A 24,998-nucleotide genomic window follows, 5' to 3' on the forward strand; every position below is an offset into this window, starting at 1 on the left:
ATGAGAAGTGTAAAGATGACTAACTGTGGTTGGCTTCTTAGGCAGATGTTTTTAGGTTGCATGTTGGAAACAGTCCTATGCGTTAATATAAGTTTTGAGGGTATCACCCAATAACGTGAATGTTTAAAAACCTGCTTGTGACTTTACAGTTCTAGGCAGAATGTAATTTGAAACTTGTAAATTTTTATTTAAACATGCAAAATAATGAAATGTAACGTTTGTTGGTCCCTGACAATTGCGTGCAGAACTGATTGTCATGCTTTTAGGTTTGGCTCACTGCTTCAGTTGATCAAAAACACATTTGATGGTAAAATGTTTGCTTGGTCGCTGACTCACGAGTGAACTTCCTCCAGATGTTATGGCAGTCATTGGATGTTTTGAGCATTACAATTTCTTTTATACACGACATCACCGTGGTTTAGTTTCAACATTCTTTTGGGTTGCTGTTAAAATGTGTCTAGTTCATTAATGTTTTGTAACCACGCAACTATACTGTAAATTTTATGATAAATTGTCCTCGTTGATGAACGCTATCAGATTTGTTACCCAAACTGAATAATTTGTATCATCCAGATTTGTAAATAACTTGGGCCAATTTTCTTGTTAAAGTATATTTATTAGTCACAAGTAGGCTTACATTCACACTGCAATGAAGTTGCTGTGAAAATCCCTTAGCCGCCAGACTCCGGTGCCTGTTTGGGTATGCTGAGGGAGAATTTAGCAAGACCAAATCTCCTAACCTGTACATCCTTGGACCTTGGGAGGAAACCCACACAGACACATGTAGAATGTGCAAACTCCACACTGACAGTGACCCAAGCTTGGAATCGAATCCAGGTGTCTGGCGCTGTAAGGCAGCAGTGCTAACTACTGTGCCACCACACCACCCTGTAGTGCAGTGAAATCTTTGTTATCAGCATGGTCTCGGAATTGATGGTGCTAACTAATCAAAAATGATGGGTAGCAGAGAATTACATTACTTCAGACACAAGATACTGTTCTGTCTTAGAGAAGCTGATGGGCGAAGGAAAACAACTAGGCAGCCAAGGGCTCAAGCACAGCAAGGCACCACGGTCAAACCACTACAGCTGGTGACGAAACTGACACCATGACATTCAAACAAACTGGCTTAAAAAAAAATTGAGCTGTTCACTTTCACTGACAGTTGCTCTGAGTGGTATATCTTTACTCAGGCACAATAACTAAAACTGACCTAATAATTCAATAATTTCGTAAAGCCTAAGAACCTCTGCAGATCTATAATAGACTTATAGCATCTTTTAAAAATGTATTAACTGAACATTGAAAGTGACTGGCTTTTTTAAGTTGCACTGTCAGAAATTCCATTGATAGAGAATTCTGTTTAGGTGCCAGACAATACCAAGTTTGCTGTACTTATATTATTATATTGCTGCACTTTTAGTATAAGTTCTGACAATTATAAATATGAATTAGTCACCTAGAGATTACTGTTGTTGATATTAACAATAAGTTTGTATTGTGCTTGTATGACATTGCTCTGTCTGCTACTTTAGTAGAAGCATTAACCTGTTAGGAATGAATGGGTTAATATCTATTCAAACGGATATTGAAGTGTTGTACAATTTAGTGCTAGTCTGCTAAAGTAATTTCTATGTTTGACTTATTTGATTGTTTAGGGATGTCTTTATGTTTTGCATACAAAATACCCATATTTATCTGAATTAATAAAGGAAATAAAGTTATTTTATTTGCTTTTGGGATATGGGTGACACCAGCACGGCAGTATTTAACACACCGGCCTGGTTGCCCAGAAGGCATTGACTTAACCATCTTATGTGGTGTTGAGGTCACATATAGACTAGACAGAGTTGGAGTGGTAGGTCTCTCCTGATTTGATTTGATTTATTATTGTCACATGTAGTAGTATACAGTGAAAAGTATTGTTTCTTGCGTGCTATACAGATAAAGCATACCGTTGATAGACAAAGAAACAAGAGAATGCAGAATGTAATGTTAGTTTAAAAGAATTAGAATGAAGTTTTAGAAGCATAGAACAAGAGTAAAAGATAGAATTAGAAGGTATGCTGAGCACAGCTTGCAAGAAATCACCTTGCTCCGGCACTGCCTTGGGAGAGAAAAAAGCACCATGTGCTTCATGAAGCACATTGAGTTTTTTGTAACAATCTGGTACTAACCCACAATTTGGCAGATTTTTTGAATTAATTTTCACAATTGGTGAGATTTGTGCTGATGACCTCTGGGTTTCTAGTAGAGTACCATAACTTCTAGACAGCCATTTCCACCTTTTTGCTTTCTTCAATTACGGCTACAGCAACTTGCAACGGGTAAAAATGCTATATGAATACAAAATGTCTGAAGATGCTTCACAAATGTTTATAAGGCATCATTTGACATGGAACCACATGAAGATATTAGGACCTGTAATGTAAAGCTTGATCAAAGAGTAGGTTTTGAGGAGCAGCTTAAAGATCTTACAGGGGTAAAGGGTGGTGTCAGTGTAAGAGAGCGTGAAGGAATTGCTTGGCAACAGAAGAAGCAGCCACCAATAGTGGAACAATCCAAAGTAAAAGGCACTCAGAGTCCAGAATTAGAGGACTGCAGAAATGAGGGTTTTGCAGCTGCATGGGATCACAGAGGTAAGACCGGATGAAGCAGTGAAGAGATTTGAAAATAAGAATTTTAAAAATTCAGGCATTTCTTAACTTGTGGATCAGTGAGTCCAGAAGAAATGAGTGACAGAATTTGAGCCCAATTAGAACATGGGCAGCAGAACTTTGATCTGACTTCAGGTTTGTGGAAGATAAAATAAGCTCACCTCTCTTTGCAATAGTTATGGATGTTAGTTTCAGCAGCAGATAAGCTGAAGCAGGGTGGAGTCAGGTGAGGTATGGAGGTGGATGTAGGCAGTCTTAGTCATGGTGCAAATCAATGATTGGAAGCTCACATTCATCCCAAATATAACACCAAGGTTGTGACAATGTGTTGATACTCAACTGTTAGGGAGAGCGGTATACAAATCGTTAGAACAGTCTGAACTGCTACAGCATCATTTGCGACTATAGGTACACTTTAATTATACAATAACTTAAATCCCAGCTGCATACTGGGGTTAATTTATAAATATAATGGGAAATTGTGTTCACTCATCCTCTCCACTCTCATCAATTTTGTGCCTATGCTTTCATATTTTCTTAGTTTCAAATGTTCTCTTCAGACTTGTGAATCCTCCTTGAGCAAGCAGAAATCCATCTTCTTACACTGTTCTTGCGTGCATTCCTTCAGCACTGGTGAAAGTATGCCCAAAGTGCGCTCTTTCGTGCTTTGAAACCTTCTGTTGCCTTTTGTTGGAACAGATTTTTTTTTGAGGAACCACAGGAAACTGCGTTAATTTACCATCAAATAGCTCTCCTCTTATGTCTCTCTTACTTGCTTATGCTCTTAATTTCTTGCTTTCTCGAGGAAAGGACAGCTCTGTATTCTGGATGTATATTGGGTGCTTTAATAAGGAGGTATGAAACAGCGTTTGAAGTACATCAGTTGGAAGGTGATAAACATGACCAGCCAGTGACAACTATCTTAAACCACAGGTGTCTGCCAAAATCAGCAGAACTAATATTACTTTTTGCTTTTGTCATTGGCTTTTGTATTTGGAAGTAAATGAATTCAGCATAACCTATTCCAGTTTTCTTGGTGTTGTGTGGTTTTGCAATCTTTTTATGCAGATTTGTTTCCTTGCAAGTTTGTGTGTTGCATCAGTTTGTCTTTGGCTGGAACTTTGTGGCTGTTCACGCCAGCGGGATTTTCTGGTTCCACAAATGGCGCACCCCCTCTGCGTGTTTTCTGCCGGTGAGGCATACATTGATGGGAAACTCCATTGACGACGATGGGACTAGAAGGTCTCACTATCAGACAATGAAGGGCCATCTCTACTGCCATTAAACACATGAGGGAGGCGTTGCACGGAAAATCCAACCCTTGGTGTTTTAGCATAACAAAGATAATGATAACCTGAATAGGTTTAATTTTTTTTTGTCAGGTTAGATTTGAAAATTTTGTCTGCATTTTAGTGACTAGTGTCCATGATTCGTCCATTTGTAATAGTGGCTTTAAATTAATAGTGACTGTTAGTGCATGGGAATGTAGGAATTTGCAGAAATTTTACTTGTGTTTCGATACTGTGATCTATGATTCCATTCATTTGTCAGTAATAATTGCAGGGCAGTGGCCTTGATCACAAAATGGCATCATGTCTCCAGTTTTTAAGTTAAAGTTACAACACCACTTAAATGATGAAGCTGTAGCCTGAATTTGACCCAACAGGAGCAAGGTGCATTTGGCTCAGTCACTTGATTTATATCCTGCTGTATTTTGTACTTAGTTGACTTCACTGTGTACTGGAGCTGAAATGAGCTGGAGTGTAAATGCCAGCAGCCAGTAATGTTGCGCGGCTCAATGTTGTTGGTGCTCAGCATTATGTAGTGAGGACTTCGCTGTGGCTGAAGCTGCTGAACTTGTGCCTGCTATACATGGCGCTGAGCAGAGTACCTATACTGTCTCTTAACTCCTTCCTGTCATCACCTTTGTGGGTACCTTTGTGCTGGCACTTTGCTTGCGAATACAGATCAACCCTCAGAACAAAAGACTTTATTGGCATCTCACGTGAGAGAGCAATTGCAGACTTTTGCTTTCATGGTGATCAGCTTCATAGATTGAGTATACACATTGTCATGCAGCAGAAAGAATGAGGGGAACTGGAACTCTTATTTAGGGCGGCACAGTGACACAGTAGTTATCAACTCAGGACCTGGGTTTGATTCACGGCTTGCGATCTCTGTGCAGAGCTTGCACGCTCATCCCGTATCTGCGTGGGTTTCCTCCGGGTGCTCCAGTTTCCTGCCACAATCTGAAAGATGTGCTGGTTAAGTGCATTGGCCATGCTAAATTCTCCCTCAGTGGACCCAAAAAGGTGCTGGAATGTGGTGACTCGGGGGTTTCAGTAACTTCATTGCAGTGTTAATGTAAGCCTACTTGTGACACTAATAAATAAACTTTAAACTTTTGCCATTGCGATGGATCAGTTTGAACTTCATTTACACAGTTTGATTTATTCTTTATGTGGGTATAAAAATTAAAACATCTTTTACAAAAAGACACCTCATAACACCTGCTCTTACTTAAAATTTACACTGCAACAGAAATAGTTCATGGGACTGTTTCTGTTGCAGTTAAAGTGGAATCTTCAGATACCTTTTTGTTTTGGCACACTGTTTTACGGGAATAAATACATTGCTCAGTAAAACAAAGTAATGTATCACCTAGCATTGTGCAGCTGTAGAACTTGACAGCAGTCATTGTGGGCAGTATTCACATTTTGTACTGGTACTGTATTTCATTTTGTCACACGCTTACTTTGAATTATGGGGAAGTAGGTGCAGGCTTCACTCCAGAACTTGAACATGCAATCTTCATTAGCGCGCAGGGGGAGTACTGCACTATCCAACGTGATAAAGGGTGAAATGCAAAATGACATTGTATGTCTGTCTGGAATAAAAGATCTGATGGCAGCATTCTAAAGGACTGCTGGAGTTTCTCTTTGCTTCCCAACTTTAGTTTGTAAATCACCACCAGAAAAATGTGCATTTACTTATTTGTTTATAATAGGATAAGGCATAAATATTAGCATGTGTTCTTCCCTTCTGTAACATGCTGTTAGAAAGTTTTTGACAAAATCTCTGAGTCTGCACACATTGAATTGGGAAACTGGTAGTTAAGTAGCCCAACTATGTTTTTCCAGTTAAAATATGGAAATATTGGTGCAGATTATGTCTGTTCCTATACTCCACATGGGGAGGCCATGTTTGATAGATGCTGATTTATTGGAAGAGTTACACCATTGTGGTTCAGATTCTCCAGCTGTGCTGCCTGCAAGTGTGGCTCCCTGCTGGGTTTATGTAATTACTTCTATGGAGTATTAGATATGAACTGTGTTTTTGAAAGTAAAATTGCAGCAAAAAAAAGATAATTACTGAATTTCTTATATTAAATTTTAGCAATCCGTGAACAAGCTGTTTCAGTGGTTATTGTCTTCATAGTAAATCATTTATTTAATAATTGGAATCTTTAAAGTTTACTTATTAGTTGCAAGTAGGCTTACATTCTCACTGCAATGAAGTTACTGAAATCCTTAGTTCCACTCCGGCACCTGTTAGGGTACATTGAGGGAGAATTTAGCATGGCCAATTCACCAAAACTGCACATCCTTGATGCTTGTTCGTAGAATGATGAAGGAGAAACATTTCTTTTAAAATCTTAAGCAACGGGTTAGTTGTAAATGTAGTACATCTCCATTGTTTGCTCATGTTCTTCAAACTATTAAATGTTGGCATATTTTCAAGCACATACTTTAAAGTTTGTGAGTAAAGAAAGGCATTTATTTTCTTTTGCCATGTTGAATATTCCTTCAAGAAAAGCAAATTCCTCAACTTGTTGATTTGCCACCCATTGAGTATAGCACTGATAATGCTGTGGGCTATTCAGCAGTGAGTGCAGTTTTACCTGCAGATTGCATAGTGCCAGGGTTTAGTATTTTGAAAGTTTGTTCCATTGACACTGAGATAGTCGGCAATATCCCTGAAGTTAAGAAGTGCCAGTCTTGCCAATCACACTATGTATTGATGCTCATTCTGGCTATCCCACGTCAGGAAGGAAGGCAGTTGCTACATTGTGAAGTGCTGTTTTTTTGGCTTGCTGCTTTGCCATTCATAAATCAGGATTTTATGCAAAAACAATGCCATCAATAGCGTTCCCATTTCATGGTGTGTGAGTGATTTCTTCTACATGTGCAGTAATTTAAACTGTTTTCCAGTGAGATCCCATTTTCACATTTGAAAATTAATGTAACCCCACATGCCAATGAGAACAAAACTGCTATAAAACAATGTAGTAACATTTGGTGTATAATTATTAAAGTTTATGCATTATAGGTTAACATAATGCACAACATAAATATGAAAATCTGCATTTTTATTTTATGTTACTTAAAATAGTCTTCAGTTAAGCTCTCCATATTCCTCAGTGACAGGAGACTCAGTGAAAGTCCTCTACAACTGCTGCTTGACCCAGAATGCCTGCACGTTTGCTCTGCTGCACTATATCGCCTATAAAGATGGCGGCCTTCTGCACATTTCCTCCCATAAAGATGGCAGTCATTAACCTGGGCCTGATACTGGAAGAAATGCTAAAACCGCCGCTCACTGAAAATGTGACTTGTATAAACAAGAGATCAATACAAACTCAGCTTGGCAAAGTTAATTAATATCTCAGAATCATACTACATTGAAAATATGGTTCTACAATTCCCTCTTCAAAGCGCTTCACCTTTCCATTTGTCTTCCCTAGATGAAAACACTACTTCAACTATATCTCTTTGACTAAGGCTTTGGTTTTGTAATTACTCAGGAAGCCCTACTGAAAAGGAACATAGTTTATTACAGAATGCAAAAGTAAGACCACTATCATGGTGTACATAGATGAATCCCTGTGGGGACTACAGTTCAGCAGACCCAGCATCAGCAATGACAACCTTAAGTCTGTTGCCTCTTCTTTCCAGAAAAAACTCTTTGCTTGTATTCCAGAAGCTTGCAGAGAGGAGAGATTAGAATTGTCTACAAAACTTAAAATAACCTATAGAACCCCGGCCGTTCACAATGAATATGAATGATTTAGATGAGGGAACTAAAGATCATATTTCCAAATTTGAAGATGACACAAAGCTGGATGGGAGGGTAAACTGTAGGGTGGGTGCAGAGATGCTTCATTGTGATTTGGAGACATTAAATGGGTTTACAAATGCATAAGAGATATAGTATAGTGTGGATAAATGTGCGTTTATCCACTTTGGTAGCAAAAACAGGAAGACATTATGGTCTGAATGGCTATAGATTGAGAGAAGAGATTGTACAACGAGACCTGGATGTCCTTGTACGTCAGTCATTGAAAGTAACCATGCAGATTCAGCAGGCAGATTAGGTTAAGTGGTACATTACCTTCATTGTGAGAGGATTCAAATACAGGAGCAGGGGTGTCTTGCTGCAATTGTACAGGCACTTGGTGAGACCACACCTGGAATGTTGTGTGAAGTTTTGGTCTGCTTATCTGGAGAAGGATGTTCCTGCTCTGGAGAGAGTGCAGAGAAGATTTACCAAACTGATTCCTGGGGTGGCAAGCCAATGTATGAGGAGTGATTGAATCGGTTAGCATTGTATTTGCTGGATTTCAGAAGAATGAGGAGATCTCATAGTAACCTATAAAAGTTGAACAGGACTGGACAGAATTGACGCAAGAAGGATGTTCCTGATGGTGGGGATGTCCAGAACCAGGGGTCAAAGTCTGAGGATACAGGGTAGACTGTTTAGGACAGAGAGTGATAAGCTTGTTGAATTCACTACCACAGATTGCAGTTGAGGCCAAAACATTGTATATTTTCAAGAAGGAGTTAGATGTAGCTCTTGGGGTTGAAGGAATTAAAGGATATGGGGGGAAAGCAGGAACAGGTAACTAAGTTGGATGATCAGCCATGATCATAATGAATGACAGAGCGGGCTCAAATGGCCAATTGGCCTACTATTATCTATGTTTCTATTTCTGATAAAAGGTATATTTTGGACAAATTGTATCCTGATGCTTAAATTGGCTTTGTTGAAAGTTAGTACCAGGGACCCGAGTTCACTTCCGGCCTCAGGTGACTGTCTACGTGGAGTTTGCATATTCTACCCTATGTGGGTTTCCTCTGTGTGTTCTGGTTTCCTTCCAAAGTCTAAAGTTGTGCGGGTTAGGTTGACGGGCTGTGCTAAATTGTCCCTTAGTGTCAGGGGGATTAGCAGGTAAGTAAGTGGAGTTATGGGGATAGGGCCTGGGTGGGATTGTGTTAGGTGCATACTCTGTGCCAAATGGCCTCCTCCTGCACTGTAGGGATTCTATGAAATCTTAGTGATTATATGGGTAGATGTTGAACTGAGGATTGTGTGCATTAACAATGTCCTAAATAAATACAACATTTGTTGGCAATATTGTTTGTTTGAAATTCTATCTGATTTGAGCAAAACTTCATTCAACTTGAAACAGCTTTTGTTTAAGATTTCTTTATCCTACAAAACAGAATCTGTTTATATGTTATATGAATCTTGGTTGACCCTTTAATGCTGCTCACTTAGTTTTAATCCTTTTGCAGGATGCTGAAGAATGTGATAGAGCAGGAAGTGTCGCTACCTGTCAGGCTATCATTCGTGCAGTTATTGGAATTGGTGTTGAAGAAGAAGATCGGAAGCATGCATGGATGGAGGATGCAGAAAGCGTAAGTGAGGAAAATATTTTTATTGAAAAACTGTACTCGAAAATAATCTCAAGGTGAGAGTGATTGCTCTTGATATCAAGGCATCATTTAACCAAATATGCTATTGAGAACAACCAAATGTTCATTGAACAAGTTACAATTTCTTTAGTGTTCATTATGGTCTATCTTTAATATACACATCCCCAACATTTGATATATATTTTAAAGTTTGTAGTTTTGATATTCTGTGCTAGTTTAATTTAATGTTTTTTGCCCCTCATTACTTTCTTTGTGTCCCTTTGCTCTTGTAGCTCTGCCTTTTTTTTAATTCATTCATGGGACATGGGCACCGCTGGCTGGCCAGCATTACTTGCTCATCCCTTGTTGCCCTTGAGAAGTCGTGGTGAGTCAACTTCTTGAATCGCTGCAGCCCATGTGCTGTGGGTTGACCCAGAATGCTGTTAGGGAGGGAAAGCCAGATTTTCAGATTTCTTTGCATTTTTGTAAACCTTATCTTTTAGCTTGAAATGGTTTTTACTTCAGTTGATGACTATGGTCACTTAACTGCACAGTTGGAACCTTTGCCTTTTATGGCTCTGTGTTTTATCATCCCAAGTACTTCTTTGAATATTTCCTGCTATTTTTATATTTTCCATTAACCATTCAGTCCAGTTTTTTATATTCGCTTTATTTTTCATACCTTCAAAATTTGCCCAAGTTAAATTTAAAAGCCTGATTTGTAACTGACCTTTCTCACTTATTACAGATTCACTATTGTTGTCACTATTCTCAGTATGTTCATTTGCTGTAGGATTGTTAACTTGTAAAATCACAGTTCATTTTGAATTATCACGGACGGTGAAAGGTTAGAATAAGTATCTTTCCTGTGGATTAATGGAGCATAGGTTATTTTGCCGCAGGAATGGTTGAGGCAGAGACCATTGCATCTTGTAAGGAGAATTTGGATAAACATTTGAAGCAGTGGAACACACAAAGCAATGGAGAAATGGGCTTAGTTTGCATTGTCTCATAAAGAGGCAGCTATAGCTTGACAGGATGCCTCTGTGCTGTAAACTGTTATGGTTTCATAGCAGTGCGGCGTCACTGAATTACAGCTTCCTTATTATATCTAATCCCTGTGCCTGGATAGTAGTTGTGTTTAATCTAAATTTGCTGCAGGAAGCTAGCTTCAAAGGCCTGGCAATGTCAGCTCTAGTTCAATTGATAGCACTCTTGTCTCTGAGTCAAAAAGTCATGAGTTCAGGTTCCACTCCAGAAACATGAGCGCAAAATATTCGGCTAACACTCCAATGCAGTACTGAGGAATTACTGTTTTGTCTTTTAGATGAGATGTTAAACTGAAAAACTGTCTGCTTTTCAAGGTTAGATATATAAGATTCTATGGCACTATTTCAAATGTGCGAATTGGTGACTATATTTCCTACTCTATAACAGTGACTACATTTCACAAGTGCCTTTGGGATATATGGAGATCATGAAAGGCAATATATAACTGCAATTTTTTTTCCAAGTTGTTGACACACATGAAATATACTGAGCAGCTTGCACCCTGTAATTTACTATTTAACCTGTGACAAAAGTATCAACTGCACTAAATGTGATTGGCGCTTAGCAACTGAAATTGCAAGTTGGTTTCTTCACGTTAGGAATAGTTTGACCTTAAGTATGTTCATTCTAGCTTTATAAATATGTCAACGCCTGTCTGTTCTTTTCCTCTTAATCACACAAGATCGTCATTCATTTTGTTCCCATGTTTAATTCTGCTTTGTTTCTCAGTGCATTTCCCATGGAGCACTTGAATGTGCAAGAGCAATCTATGCACATGCACTCCAAGTCTTCCCAAGCAAAAAGAGTGTGTGGTTGAGAGCTGCCTATTTTGAAAAGAATTATGGCACCAGGTACGATTAGAGTATTTCTGTTGCACTAGCATCATGTCTGATGACACCAAGATTGGGGGAATGGCAAATTGGGGGAACATCATTGCTGATGACACTAAGATTGGGGGAACAGCAAATTGCGCAGAGGGTGTGGAGAGTCTGCAGAAGGATCTAGATAGGCTGGGCGAATGGGCCAGGAAATGGCAAATGGAATTTAATGTTGGCAAGTGCAAGGTGGTCCACTTTGGTAGGAATAATGGTAGGAAGGACTATTTCTTACGTGGCGAAAAACTGCAGCAGGCGACGGTGCAGAGGGACCTCGGGATCCTTGTGCATGAGTCGCAAAAACCCAGCCTGCAGGTGCAGCAGGTGGTCAGGAAGGCTAATGGGATGCTGGCCTTCATAGCAAGGGGGATTGAATATAAAAGTAGGGAGGTCTTGATGCGACTGTATAGGGCATTGGTGAGGCTGCAGCTGGAGTACTGTGTGCAGTTTTGGTTGCCGTACTTACGCAAGGATATTTTGGCCTTGGAGGGAGTGCAGAGGAGGTTTACTAGGCTGATGCCGGAGTTGAGGGGGTTGAGCTATGAGGAGAGGCTGAATAAACTAGGCTTGTACTCGTTAGAGTTTAGAAGAATGAGGGGAGATCTCATTGAGACGTTATAAGATGATGAATGGGATGGATAGGATAGAGGTGGAAAGACTTTTCCCGCTCAGAAAGGACAGTAGGACTAGGGCGCACAGCCTCAAGATAAAGGGGGGGCGGTTTAGAACAGAGTTGAGGAAGAACTTCTTCACTCAAAGGGTGGTGAATCTCTGGAATTCTCTGTCCGTTGAGGTGGTGGAGGCTGCCTTGCTAAATATTTTTAAGATGCTGGTGGATGGGTTTTTGATAAGCGAGGAGATTAAGGGTTATGGGGAGAGGGCGGGAATGTGGAACTGAGACACGACAGATCAGCCATGATCTTATTGAATGGCAGGGCAGGCTCGAAGGGCTAGATGGCCTACTCCTGCTCCTATTTCTTATGTTCTTATGTTCTGACAAAAGATGATCACAAAATGACGTTTTTGTATTTATTTCAAGATCCTCTGTTCTGTTGGGCTAATTTTTATTATTCAGATACTAAATCTGGTTGCTATTTTAGTAATAAGCAGCTATTACAAATCCTGGATGAAATAAGTTTGATTACACTTAAGCACCTATAAAATAGAATTCTGTGTTCTCTAAATTTTGCACAAGCACTTAAACATTATGTGGTGCAGTTTTTCACTCAGAACATTAAATGTGGTAGTTTAATCCTAGATGTGTATCGCACTTCCCATCTCAAGATGGCATCTTGTTTTAAATTCAACAGTTTTGTATTTTTCTTCGTCCCTCTTCTATTTTTGAGGGAGATGGTGGCATAGTGCTAATGGCACTACTAGTAATCCAGAGCCTCAGGCAGTTCTCACCAAGATGTGGAAATGCCGGCATTGGACTGGGGTGGGCACAGTAAGAAACCTCACAACACCAGGTTAAAGCCCAACAGGTTTATTTGGTATCATGAGCTTTCGGAGCGCTGCTTCTTCATCAAGAGATTTGGACTTTAACCTTGTGTTGTGAGACTTCTTACAATTCTCACTATGACAGCTGGTGAAATTTAAATTCAAACAAATGTGGAGTTGAAAGCTAGTCCTGGTAATGGTGACCATGATCATCATTGGTTGCTGAAAGAACCCATCTTGGTCGCTACTGTCTTTTAGGGAAGGAAATCTGCCATCTTTACCTGGTCATGTGACTCAAGACCCACTGTCCTCTGAAATGATCTAGCAAGTTACTCAGTTCAAGGACAGTTTGAGTTGGGCAACAAATGCTGGCCTCACCAGTGGAGCCTGCATCCCAAAAAAGAATTTTAAAAAAAACAGTTGTTCAAAAAAATTGAAGTTCCCAAGGGTAGAATTTCAAGTCCTTTTGTTAATGAGGGTTAAATCCAGGACGTGCCTGGAAGCATGCTTTCATTCTCTTTTCTCTTTAGTATGCCTCATTATGCCTGTTTCTAAAAACTTCTTAACATTGCCTGTAACCCAATTCAGTTGTAATCCTGGTGTAGTGACAAATCTCATGTCATGAACAAGGCCATGTACACCACAGTACAATTTATTACAACCTTCAAAGTTTTCCAGCTGGCTCACAGCCAAGACTATTCTAAGGAACGTTTTGCTTCCTTGAACTTAACCGTGGAAGGCATTCTAAGTGAACCCAACACCCAGACATTTGCTGCCATTTCCTATTTTGCCCATCAACTTTGAGTTTGCAACTGTAAGATCTTTCTTTATGAATAAAGTACACTTTTTCAAAAAAGATTCATTCTACAGTAATATTCTTGTTAATATATGTATCTGGAAAGTAATAAAGTAAATATGAACCAACTTTATTGTGAAATGTCTTACATGGTGATGTGATGTGGTTGCATAATGCCTTCTTAAAAATTTCACATAAATCTCAATGTATGTGAAGCTGTAATGAGCTACTGACAATCATTACATTTATGTCTGGCTTAAATACAGAAGATGCTAGCTTGGATTGACCATGAGAGCCATGTCTAATCATAGTTATATGAAATGATCCTATTTTCTTTCAGGGAATCTTTGGAGGCCCTTTTACAGAGAGCTGTGGCTCACTGCCCAAAAGCAGAAGTTCTTTGGTTAATGGGGGCTAAATCCAAATGGTTAGCTGGAGATGTGCCTGCAGCCAGAAGCATTCTTGCACTTGCCTTTCAGGTCTGTATGAAAGTTTATGTTCTTTGCTGAGAGTTTGAAACTGTGCTCTGAATTTCCTGATGTCATATTGTGTTCACGGCAATATGCAACAGTAATAGCAAAATACTCTGGATGCTGTAAAGCTGAAATTAAAACAAAAAGTACTGGAAGCATGCAACAGGTTAGGCAGTACCTGGAGAAAGGAACAATTTCATTACTGTTTGATGATCTTGCATCAAAAGTTGATATGGTAATTTGGTGTTTAGTATTTTTTCCAAACAGTATTTATATTTTTGTTTTTTTTCTCTCTCATTCCTCACTCTCACTACTTCCATTCTTCTACTGCTGCCTCCATTGTCTAAGCCCCATCTCTAAAAAGACAGATGGGACAGAGCTGGCTTTTAGCAGAGCTAGTATTGACTCTGTATTTCATTTCAGTCACCATCTCATGAAAGCATATAAGAAGTTGCGTAAATTCAGAGAAATCAAGTCCTTCCAGCATTGGTGACATTTTTTGTTTGGATGATAGATTCCTGAATAAAAAGTTTAATTTTTAGACCCCCAAAGATTATTAAATTGCATAATTTTAATATGTGTTAGAGAAGAATAGTAAAAAAATACAATGGAATGCCAGGTTAGATTGATTAGTAGTACACCAAAGTAAAACAGTTATGAAAACAAACTCCCTTCAAGGCCTGGAGCATAAAATCTATATTGCCACCAATGAGGTATCAACTTTCAGCTAGGTCATAAAACCGAGGCTCTGTCTTATCTGTTGTGATTCAGCAGAATGTTGAAGGTTCATAAGTGGAATGTTCTGGTCCTTTTGCCAATCCCCTCCCCCATCTATATCATCAAGTACAAATTCATTTGTTATTACATGGATATTTCTGGGATATTAAATTTGTGAAAGTTGATTTTGAACTTATAATAGCCCTACCATTCCATAATAATTGTATGTAACTCACTTTGAGATACTTCAGAAAAATTAATGGAATTCATTTTGTTGTGCTGTGAAATGCATTGATGAAATTCAACTAGCAAGTTCAGATGAACTTTTGGTTTTTTTTCAGGTAAATGCACTTTGATAATTGTACATTTTTGGTTTGTAATAGGCTAACCCTAACAGTGAGGAAATCTGGTTGGCTGCGGTTAAGCTAGAGTCTGAGAATAATGAATATGAAAGAGCGCGGAGACTCCTAGCCAAAGCTAGGAGCAGTGCTCCTACTGCGAGAGTAAGTACATCTACAGCATTTAAACTTAATATAATCAATCAGTGCCCTCTTGGATGGAAACATCTGTGATAAGTGCCCAACCTATTTTGTTGTTTTAATTAAATGTTGTATGATATATTTATTGACTTTTGCAAAACTACTTATGGAATTGATTGAAAATATTTCCTAACTCTCCACTAAATATACAAAGTTTTTTTATTAATTTCTTAAATAAGTGCTGGGTTCTATTGTTTGCATTAAATACTGATGGGAAACATGAATACATGGGAATTAATGGTGTTCTAGGTGAAATGCTTAATGTATAAGTGTACCCTCCCAAACATTCAGATGTAAGCCCTTTGACCAAGAAAGCAACCCGATACCTGAGCAAGATGATAATTCTAGAGATGTGTCTCTGATAGTTCAGCTAAACTTGTCACAAAGGTCTATGATGCTTCCTAGCTACTCCAGATGATCCTGCAGACCAGTGTTTGAGTGAATAGGTAAACGTAAAGTTGCCACAGTCCCAGATGACTAGAATGCTCACCCTTTTGAGGGGGAGAGCTGACTCGTGGTGAGGAGAGATTAAATAGACTGGGTCTGTACTCGTTGGAGTTTAGAAGACTGAGCGGGGGGATCTTATAGAGACTTACAAGATAATGAAGGGGCTAGATAGGTAGAGGTAGAGAGATTCTTTCTGCTTGGAAAGGAAAATAGATCTAGAGGGCACAGCCTCAAAATAAGGGAGGGGGTCAGTTTAGAATGGAGTTGAAGGGGAACTTATTCACTCAAAGCGTGGTGAATCTCTGGAATTCTCTGCCCGTTGAAGTAGTGGAGGCCACCTCGTTGAATATATTTAAGTCACGGGTAGATAGATTTCTGGTAGACAAGGGAATTAAGGGTTATGGGGAGAAAGCGGGAAAATGGAACTGATCCACTTCGAATCAGCCATGATCTTATTGAATGGCAGGGAAGGCTCGAAGGGCTAGATGGCCTACTCCTGCTCCTGTTTCTTACGATCTTATGATTTTAACCTGAGGATCACCACACATCGGACGAAGTGCAAAGTTGAGAAGGCAGGCCTTCTTAAACAGCCTCAGCCGGTTCAAAGATTGAGCCTGCATTGTTGATGGTGTTCTGCATCATGAACTAGTTGTCCAGTCAACTCAGCTAACCAACTCCTCAGCTGAGTGGATAAGATATCCCTGGATGCCTAGATGAGTACAGTTTCAGGAATATTTGGGAAGCTTGACAACAATATAAGGCAAAATAGTCTGTTTGACCGCTCCATCCTCCATCACCGCACATTTGCAGCATTGTCTGCCAAGATGCACTGCTCTAAGAGAGTTAAACCTACCCCCTACTATCTTTCAGGAAATAGCAGTTTATTTCATACTGATTTGGTTTTGCTTTTATATATGTATTGATTCTTCAACATTATGGCATAGACTGGGATGATCCTCATCATTGTCTCAGCTGTAAGCAGTGGATTTAGCTAAGTGACAAACTTAATACCACTCTGTGTGATGTATTTGGCCATTTAAGCAATCTGGGAAGGTTATTTAAAGTTTCAACCAATTAACCCTCCTGATTTTTTTCTAAATGGAAATCTGAAATAAAAATGAGAACTACTGGATGTACATTAATTTAAAATGACAGTTTTTGAGTTTTTAAACATTAGAGCTCTTTGCAAGTACTAATGGACTTCCTGTGTACCTCCAATATTCTCTGATTTTGTTTTTGACCTGACACGTTGCTTGTTTGAGTGTTGACATGGTCCAGCAAGCAAGTGCAATTGATTTTAATGCACAATTTACTTTGTATCAGAAATAACTATCGTCACTAACATTTTGCTAGTATCTATCTAACGGCAATTTAGTTGCATACATTTCTCCCCTCTCAACAAAAATGGGAGAAGAGAATAAATCATTGGGAAATATTTTTTGAATATGGGAATCACAAATGGATGTAACACAGTCTGTATTATATTAGTCTCTAATTGGCTAAGTATGTGTAATTTATAATTCAAACCTTGGATTTTCTTTGCTGCCCAAGTTTAGATAAAGTAACAAGTACTGTTTTACCTTTTGTGTTATAGGTATTCATGAAATCTGTGAAATTAGAATGGGTTTTGGGAGACATTCCTCGAGCTCGGGAGTTGTGTGATGAAGCACTCAAACATTATGAAGACTTCCCAAAACTATGGATGATGAAGGGTCAAATTGAAGACCAAGTTGAAAATATAGAGAAAGCCCGTGAATCTTACAATCAAGGGGTATATATGTTTTGTGACCATTAAATGTGTAATGATTTAATGTATTGTGAATATTTAAAGAAAGTCTCTCAACTACACAAACGGATGCAATTCACCTCTTTTCTTTTCCTTAAAATTCCAAAGCCACAATAAACTGACTCTCCTTTAATTGGAAATAATTTTCTATAAATTCTGCTAGTTTTATGATTTTTTTTATTATTCATTCATGGGACATCGGCGTCGCTGGCTGGTCAGTATCTATTGCCTATCCCTAGTTGCCCGCAGGCAGTTGAGAGTCAACCTCATTACTTCTGTTTATACTATATTTCATTAAATTATTTTGTATTGTGTATTTTTTCTGAACAGTTAAAGAAATGTCCACATTCCAGTCCCCTTTGGTTGCTTCTGTCCAGGCTTGAAGAGAAAGCTGGTAATCTTACAAGAGCAAGAGCCATCTTAGAAAAAGCACGGCTAAAAAATCCGCAAAATCCGGAATTATGGTAAGAAAAACATGCAAAGCTTTAATTCGTAACATACTGCTTTGCAATTAGCAAGTGTCTGTGAGGTACATATGTAACAGTTTTGTACAAAGGCACATGAGGGCCTTTAAAATTTCTTTTAATAAAGTTCAAATGAGAGCAGATCCATTCATTTACTTAAAGTAGTTTTTGATTTTTTTTTGGATATTTAGTATGCTGAAATAACTTGTAACTTTCTACTATGCCTCAGGTTGGAATCTGTAAGACTGGAATATAGGGCTGGTCTGAAAAATATTTCAAATACATTAATGGCAAAGGCTCTTCAAGAATGTTCCAGTTCTGGTAAGTTTCCTTCAAATGCTTCAGTAATAAAGCAGACAGACTGGTGGTTCCATTCACTAACCAAGGCTTGCCAAATTGTCAAAGCTAACCAAATTGGCCACCTTTTTGGTATTTAAGTGTCTTATTTTTCTTGTCTTTATCTGTTCTTTGCAATGCAGGCAGAGTGTCAACGCTGCCATTTTTGAGCACGGTGTTGGTTGGCTGCATGTGTCAGCAGGAGGACAAAAAATGTCACTTCCTAACACTGTTTAAATTTAGCCTGCGTTGCTCAAATTAGCCTGCATATCAACGGGGAGGTGCATTGTGGCTGGCACAGGCGCTGGCAGTTGCACAGGCAGTGAGTCTGGCCTGAGAAACTTTGATGAATGACACAACATGGGTGAAGAGTTTTCAGACATTGTAATAGAGGCCTTGATGGAGGAGGTGGAAGCAGGAGAGATTTTCTATGCCTGCAGGAGGCCCTGCTGAAGGCAGTGGAAACATTACTGCACAAGTCAATGCCAGGTATCAAGCAACAAAGACCTAAGTGCTGTACTGCTACAAGGCTAGTGATTTCATTTCAGTGGTCAAAGTAAGTAGATGCATTTCAAATGCCATATTCTACCTACTGCACCACTAGCCCCTGATATTGTTCAAGTATCACATCCCCATCACTCACCAACAGTCTCAGTCACAACTCATACTTAACATCCATATGCTTCACTTCATCCTTGTGCACTTAGCACTGCTGAACACCAACACCTCAAACGTTATAAACACTGCAGCTAATCACTCAAGCTAGCCACATCACCCAAGCCATTGCAGCATAGTCATTATTGCACTTTATTCTCCTACATGATAAGCTGAAGCATCAAGAGCCAAGTTCGAGATTGGGAGTTGACATATCTGAATCACCCATGGAGAGAATACTATTGGCCGTTATTAGGGTTGCTGAGGTTGTTGCCAGTAGGAAGATTGACACTATTGAAGACAGTCTCATACAAAGTAGGAACAGAAGGAAACAGGCCATTTGGTCCCTCAAGCCTGCTCCACCATTCAGTAAGATCATGGCTGCTCTGTTTGTGTTTTAAGTTCTACATTCCCATCTACACCTGCCTCCACCCCATTCCCTTGCTTGACAAGAATTTATCTTCCTTGGCCTTAAAAGTATTCAGTAACCCTGCCTTCGCTGTCTACTGAAGGCAGAGTTGCATAGACGCCCAACTCTCTGAGAAAAAAAATCCACCTCATGTCTGACCTATAAAGGTGACTCCTAATTTTAAACCAGTGCTCCCTTGTTCTGGACTCATTCACAAGAGGAAACATTCTTGACAGGATGGATATGGAAGTCATCTCTCACACTCCTTAGCTCCCATGGAAATAGGAAACAGCTTATCCAACCTTTCCTTATAAGATAACCTGCTGTTTTCAGGTATCAATCTCGTAAACTTTCACTGAACTGCCCCCAACATCTTTACATCTTTCCTTAAATAAGGAGACTAAGACCTGCACACACTGTTCAAGATGTAGTCCCACCAATGACCTGTATAATGAAGCATAACATCCTTACTTTCATGTTCAGTTCCTATCTGATTAAATAGTATTCCACTAGCCGCCTTGATTACATGCTGTACCTGATTACTTTTTGTAACTGATGAACTATCTAATACCTAGTCCTCCCCAAATCGTATCTTTTCATCCCACCCACATTTCTGATTTATAAAAAGGTGGTGTAAGCATGCATCTTTTACCTTCTCACCCCTTCGATCTCTGCATCACAACATTATCTTTGTGCCTTTTTTCCTTTCAAACACTTAAGAATACAATCTAAACATACAGTAGAAAAACATCAAAAACAGGGTGAAGATAAAGACACAGCATCACCATTGATTTCATATCCAGCCATTGACTCAGATACTGGAACAGAATGTATCTTAGAAGATACATTACAGAGAGGAACTGCAGTCTGGGTCGGCCAACTGATGGGCAAGACGACTGGCAGAAAAGGAGGATAAATGTTATCTTTGTGCATGTTGATTTGTGTGAGATGAGGTTTGTATTCCACAGAGCCACTGCTATTTCCTGTAGTGTTGAGCCTCAACAATTGTAGTAACCGGTTCAAGGACAGATGCTAATGCTGCTGTCACACACTGTAATTACCACAAGGCTCCATTGGGCAACGGCCAGAGCAGAGGGCAAAGATGGTGACAATGCCAGCTTGTTGGAAGTCAGAAATGTTCACTGATTTTACTGAAGTAAACTCAAATGAGGACTTCAAGAGGAAAACCTGCAGAAGAACACAGGGAATGCACAGCACAATGCTTGGTACATTGGAAAGCCTGTGGTCAATTTCTAAGAGCATGGGATGGTCAACAAAGACCTGGAGCCCATTCTTTACCAGATGGAAGTTGTGGCCAAATCCATTCACGTACTTGCCCGTTCAACTATGGTACTGTGTCTGAAGGCCAATGTTAAAGCACCAGCCATTCAGTAACTGAGTTCTGCTATGCCAGCACTGATTGCTTTCATCATGGTTGTGATTACAGTGTGTGACAGCAGCATTAGCAATTTGTCCTTGAACCGGTTACTAGAATTGTTGAGGTTCAACACCAGAGGAAATAGCAGTGGTTCTGTGGAATAGAAACCTCATCCCACACAATTCAACACGCACGAAGGTAACATTTATCCTCCTGTTCTGCCAATCGTCTTGCCCATCAGCCGATCAACTCAGACTGCTGGCACTTAGAACAAATGGTTCAGTCTGCACCTCGCAAGAGCTGTTCAAGGTTGCACTCCATGGCCATCTATAGCCTTCCCAATCAAAGTCAGCAGCTTCCCACCAGCATGCTGCAGACATTGGGAGCGCAGCATAAGGTTGGGTTTGAGGAAGGGAAAAGCACACAGAAGACAGTCTTAAAACAGTGCACCAGAGTATTTAGCTGAATTTTGTATACAAAATGATATGGTTTCATAAATTTGGCTTGGAGAGTATTTCATTTATTTTTGCACTGTGGCCCAGCAGACAGTGAAGGTCAATGGCAGGGAAGCTAATGTGTGGGTTTACTGTTATCACAGTTGGATGCATCATTCATGGACCACCCAGTCAGAAAGGGGCCATTTAGATCTCCTCCTCTTTGTTCCTCAGTGGCTTGATGCATAATTGTTTGCAATTGCCATCCCCAGCAAGGCTGTACAACACGTAGCAGACAGTGCTGAATTTTGACATCCATCCTGCTGATTGCAGGGCTCTTCCGGAGTGGCCTGGGCAGTTGAAGCATTGGCTCAGCGTGCAGATATCTGTTTTGTCACTTTGTGTGGTAGCATGACTTTCATTGTATGCATGCTATATGTTTGTGCGAGAACTATACACGTCAGTTAGCCATGTAATCAACATCTACTTGGTACCCAGTAGCTATTTGGTTTGCCAAGGTGGCTCCAATGCAGCTAACATAACAGATTGCCAAAAAATAAGGCATCACCATGACAGCTGCCGAGATTCTGGTCATTGACCTGCATGACTCCCTGCGGATGGTCACATGTCATCTGGACATTGAGGGAGTGAAAATACTTTTGGTTCTCACTTTTGGTACATACAGTACCAATAATATGATGTAACAGCAGTGATCTTTGATTCCTGTTCAACGTTTAATAGTTGAAATGACATCTTGTCAAAAAGGTCTTTGTTTTAAAACTGTTTTAGTGTATCTGTCCCAGCTGGCTGTATAATGCGCAAAATTACTTAAGAATTTGACTGCAGCAAATAAAATTTTCTCTCCCTTCATGATCACCCTTGTTGAGTGCCGGTTGCTAATCAAGGTGTATGCCATATCACTGCGGGATAAAGCAGAGGTACACAACAGGAATTACCTCAGCATGTGCAGGGATTGAACCCACAGTGATGGTATTACACTGCATGATACTCTAACCATTAGCCAACTGAACTCATTGGGCTTTAAGTAAGATTCTACATACAGAAAAATAGCAGAATGTTTTAAAATAAAGACACATTAATTTGCAATTTACACGATATGAAGGTTTGAGTTTTAGTTATCACAATAATTAGATTTAATGAAAAAATACAAAATTGCTCCTCATGAATTGATTCAGTTTATATTTTGGCCTGTATTTGTGCAATTATTCAGGCTTCCCTGTCTGGTAATTTTGTCCATTTTGCCTTGTCATTAAGTAGTATGGCTGGTTACACCCAAGTGCATTTTAGAATGGCTTTCTTTCTTTTTCTTTGGGAAATTGGTTTACTTTTCCTGCGTGTAATTGAATATGAGTGAAGCAACATATTTATAGTGATCAATCAAGATCTCTGTCATATTGAAAAGGTCGTACAGGTAGTGGCCCATTTGGGGCTTCTAAGGTGTATGCCAATTTTTTAATCTAACTTGATGCTTGGGAAGCTTCAAAATTCCATCAAGGGATGAGTATTTAGCTTTTTAAAAACTAGTGACTGAACATTTGTTAATGTTTAAAATTATTTTGTCAGTAAGCTGCAATTTCAGTGTAATGGTGAATTAAATCATTAAGATTAGACCCTAGAATAAAATCCTAACCAGTTACATGTATTCAACGTGCTTGTCATTTAGTGAGTTTTTAGCTAAGGTGCTTATAAACACACAATCTTGCATTCTTTCTGATTGTTAATTGGCCTGCAAAGGTTCATGATGATGAAAGTTGAAAATGGGGAGATGGAAGAAATACAACAAAACAGAGTATGACTGCCCAAATTTGGCCCAACCAAAATTAAATATTTTTTGAATTTCATGAGAGTAATTCATGCCTTCTATAAGAGGCATCAAAATCGCTAGTAATATAGTAGTTTGTGCCTTTCGTGTTGTTTACCTATGTGCTACAAATAAGTAATGTGATATGTGAACTTTAGTGCTGTTGTGATGCAGGTGCATAGTCTGTATGTCCCTTACTACTCCTCCCTCACCTCCATGAAACAGCATGTCCCTATGGCTGTTTGCAATAGACATGACACTGACCATGCTCAATTGTAAAACATAATGTCCGTTCACTGCAGCAGGAGCAGAGAATCCCACCGGCGTGAACAACCAGAAACTTCTGGCCCTTGTCTTTAGTTTTCTTGAATAAAAATTCCACTGGCAGGTAAAACTAGGACTGAGGGGCGTAGCTTCAAAATAAGGGGGAGCAGATTTAGGACTGAGTTGCGGGATTGTGAATCTGTGGAATTCCCTGCCCAGCAAAGCAGTTAAGGTTACCTCGTTGAATGTTTTTAAGGCAACGATAGATAAATTTTTGAATAGTAAAGGAAGTAAGGGTTTTGGTGAGCAAGCAGGTAAGTGGAGATGAGTCCACAAAAAAGATCAGCCATGATCTTATTGAACAGCGGAGCACGATAGAGGGGCCAGATGGCCTTCTCCCTCCTGCTCCTAGTTCTTATATTCAGCACTCGTGCTGTACTACAAAGTAAATAAAGATGGGATTGAGAGAGATACATAACAGACAGAGAAAAAGCTTTTAAAAGAACTTAATATTTGAAAGAATGAAACTTGATGCTTGGTAATAGTTAATTTTCAGTGCCAACAATTAAAGTTTATCCCACCATTCAACATCGCTCATACTGGACAATACCTGTCTTTTCGTGTTGAGTTTAGTGGGTATAGTGGAAGTAAGAACAGCAACCTGATGCCATTTCATGTGATTGAACGCTGAGTCTCTCAGCAACATACTAATTTTCACTCAGCTTTAGGAGCAGCAAGGTAACTCCGGCAGCAGCTTCTGGATTTCTGTGTTTAACCACATGTGCGGTGACCACTTTTACTAAAATGATTGTGAACATTGATAGCCTCACCATTGTTTAAGCCACAAAATCTGACCAGTTATGCTGATTGTGTTATTCTTTTTAACAGTTGGTATATTTCTATGTTGGAAATTCTGTTTAATTTAGCCAATTTCTGGCACAATGATTTGTTGGTTCCATTTACCGTTAGTATGTTTTTTTTACAAGGATCAATATAGCCTGATTTTTGCCAAGTCGTTTTTCTGCTTTCCTCCCCTCTTCCATTATGGTCTCACGGGATATTGCATCAACCTGCTCCTTAAATTCTAGCACTACCTATCCTGAGCCAACTTTTGCTGGATTTTCTGACGTGACCTTTATGCTACTTAAAAAAGAAGCACCTTTGGATGATTGCATTATTGTTTGACGTTTTACTCCTAATGGTGTACAAAATAGACTTCCATCTGTTCCATAGCAAGGGAATAGGTCACTAGCCTGTTGCCAGATGCTAGGGTGCCACTCCATACCAAGAATGGCTGACCAGATTTTTTTCCTGCTCTTACCACCACCATTGGCTTGTTGAAAGTATTTTGCAGGTTGGTGCTCAGCCTGTTAGCCACATCATGAATCCAACTTCCTTGGCGATCAAGTTCTGGAGTGAGACTCAAACCTGGAGCTGTTGGCTCAGAAGCAGGGACACTATCCATTGATGTTTCATTATACATACTGACGAGAGTAATTTTAAGAAAGACTGTATGTAGACACAAATTTGACTCTAATGCATTTTATGTCCACCAATAGATTGCCTTAATATATTGCAATGTAATATATTTTGTGCAGGATACTAGCTGAGCACTGGGATAATGAGGTTTATTTCAGTGTGTTGACTGGCGTATTGCTTGGATTGATCTTGTAGAATTCTGCAAGGTAGTTAGTCCTTGTAGCTGTCCCAAGGAGGTTAATTGTGAAAGCTTCACAAATTGTCTTAGAGGCTTCACCATGAA

General features: G+C 39.5%; 1 protein-coding gene across 1 annotated transcript in view; it reads left to right on the forward strand.

The window, feature by feature from the left end:
• The window catches only part of prpf6 (PRP6 pre-mRNA processing factor 6 homolog (S. cerevisiae)), a 53,256-nt gene that overhangs the window by 19,688 nt on the left and 8,570 nt on the right, over positions 1-24,998 (forward strand). The window contains exons 12-18 of the mRNA XM_080204894.1: positions 9,233-9,355; positions 11,132-11,253; positions 13,854-13,992; positions 15,087-15,206; positions 17,284-17,460; positions 17,806-17,939; positions 18,169-18,260. Coding sequence (XP_080061020.1) covers positions 9,233-9,355; positions 11,132-11,253; positions 13,854-13,992; positions 15,087-15,206; positions 17,284-17,460; positions 17,806-17,939; positions 18,169-18,260 — 907 coding nt within the window. The remainder of the gene's footprint in view (positions 1-9,232; positions 9,356-11,131; positions 11,254-13,853; positions 13,993-15,086; positions 15,207-17,283; positions 17,461-17,805; positions 17,940-18,168; positions 18,261-24,998) is intronic.

Source organism: Carcharhinus amblyrhynchos, chromosome 16 (genome assembly GCF_965287045.1).
Source record: "Carcharhinus amblyrhynchos chromosome 16, sCarAmb.v2.hapA, whole genome shotgun sequence".
Taxonomy (NCBI): Eukaryota; Metazoa; Chordata; class Chondrichthyes; order Carcharhiniformes; family Carcharhinidae; genus Carcharhinus; species Carcharhinus amblyrhynchos.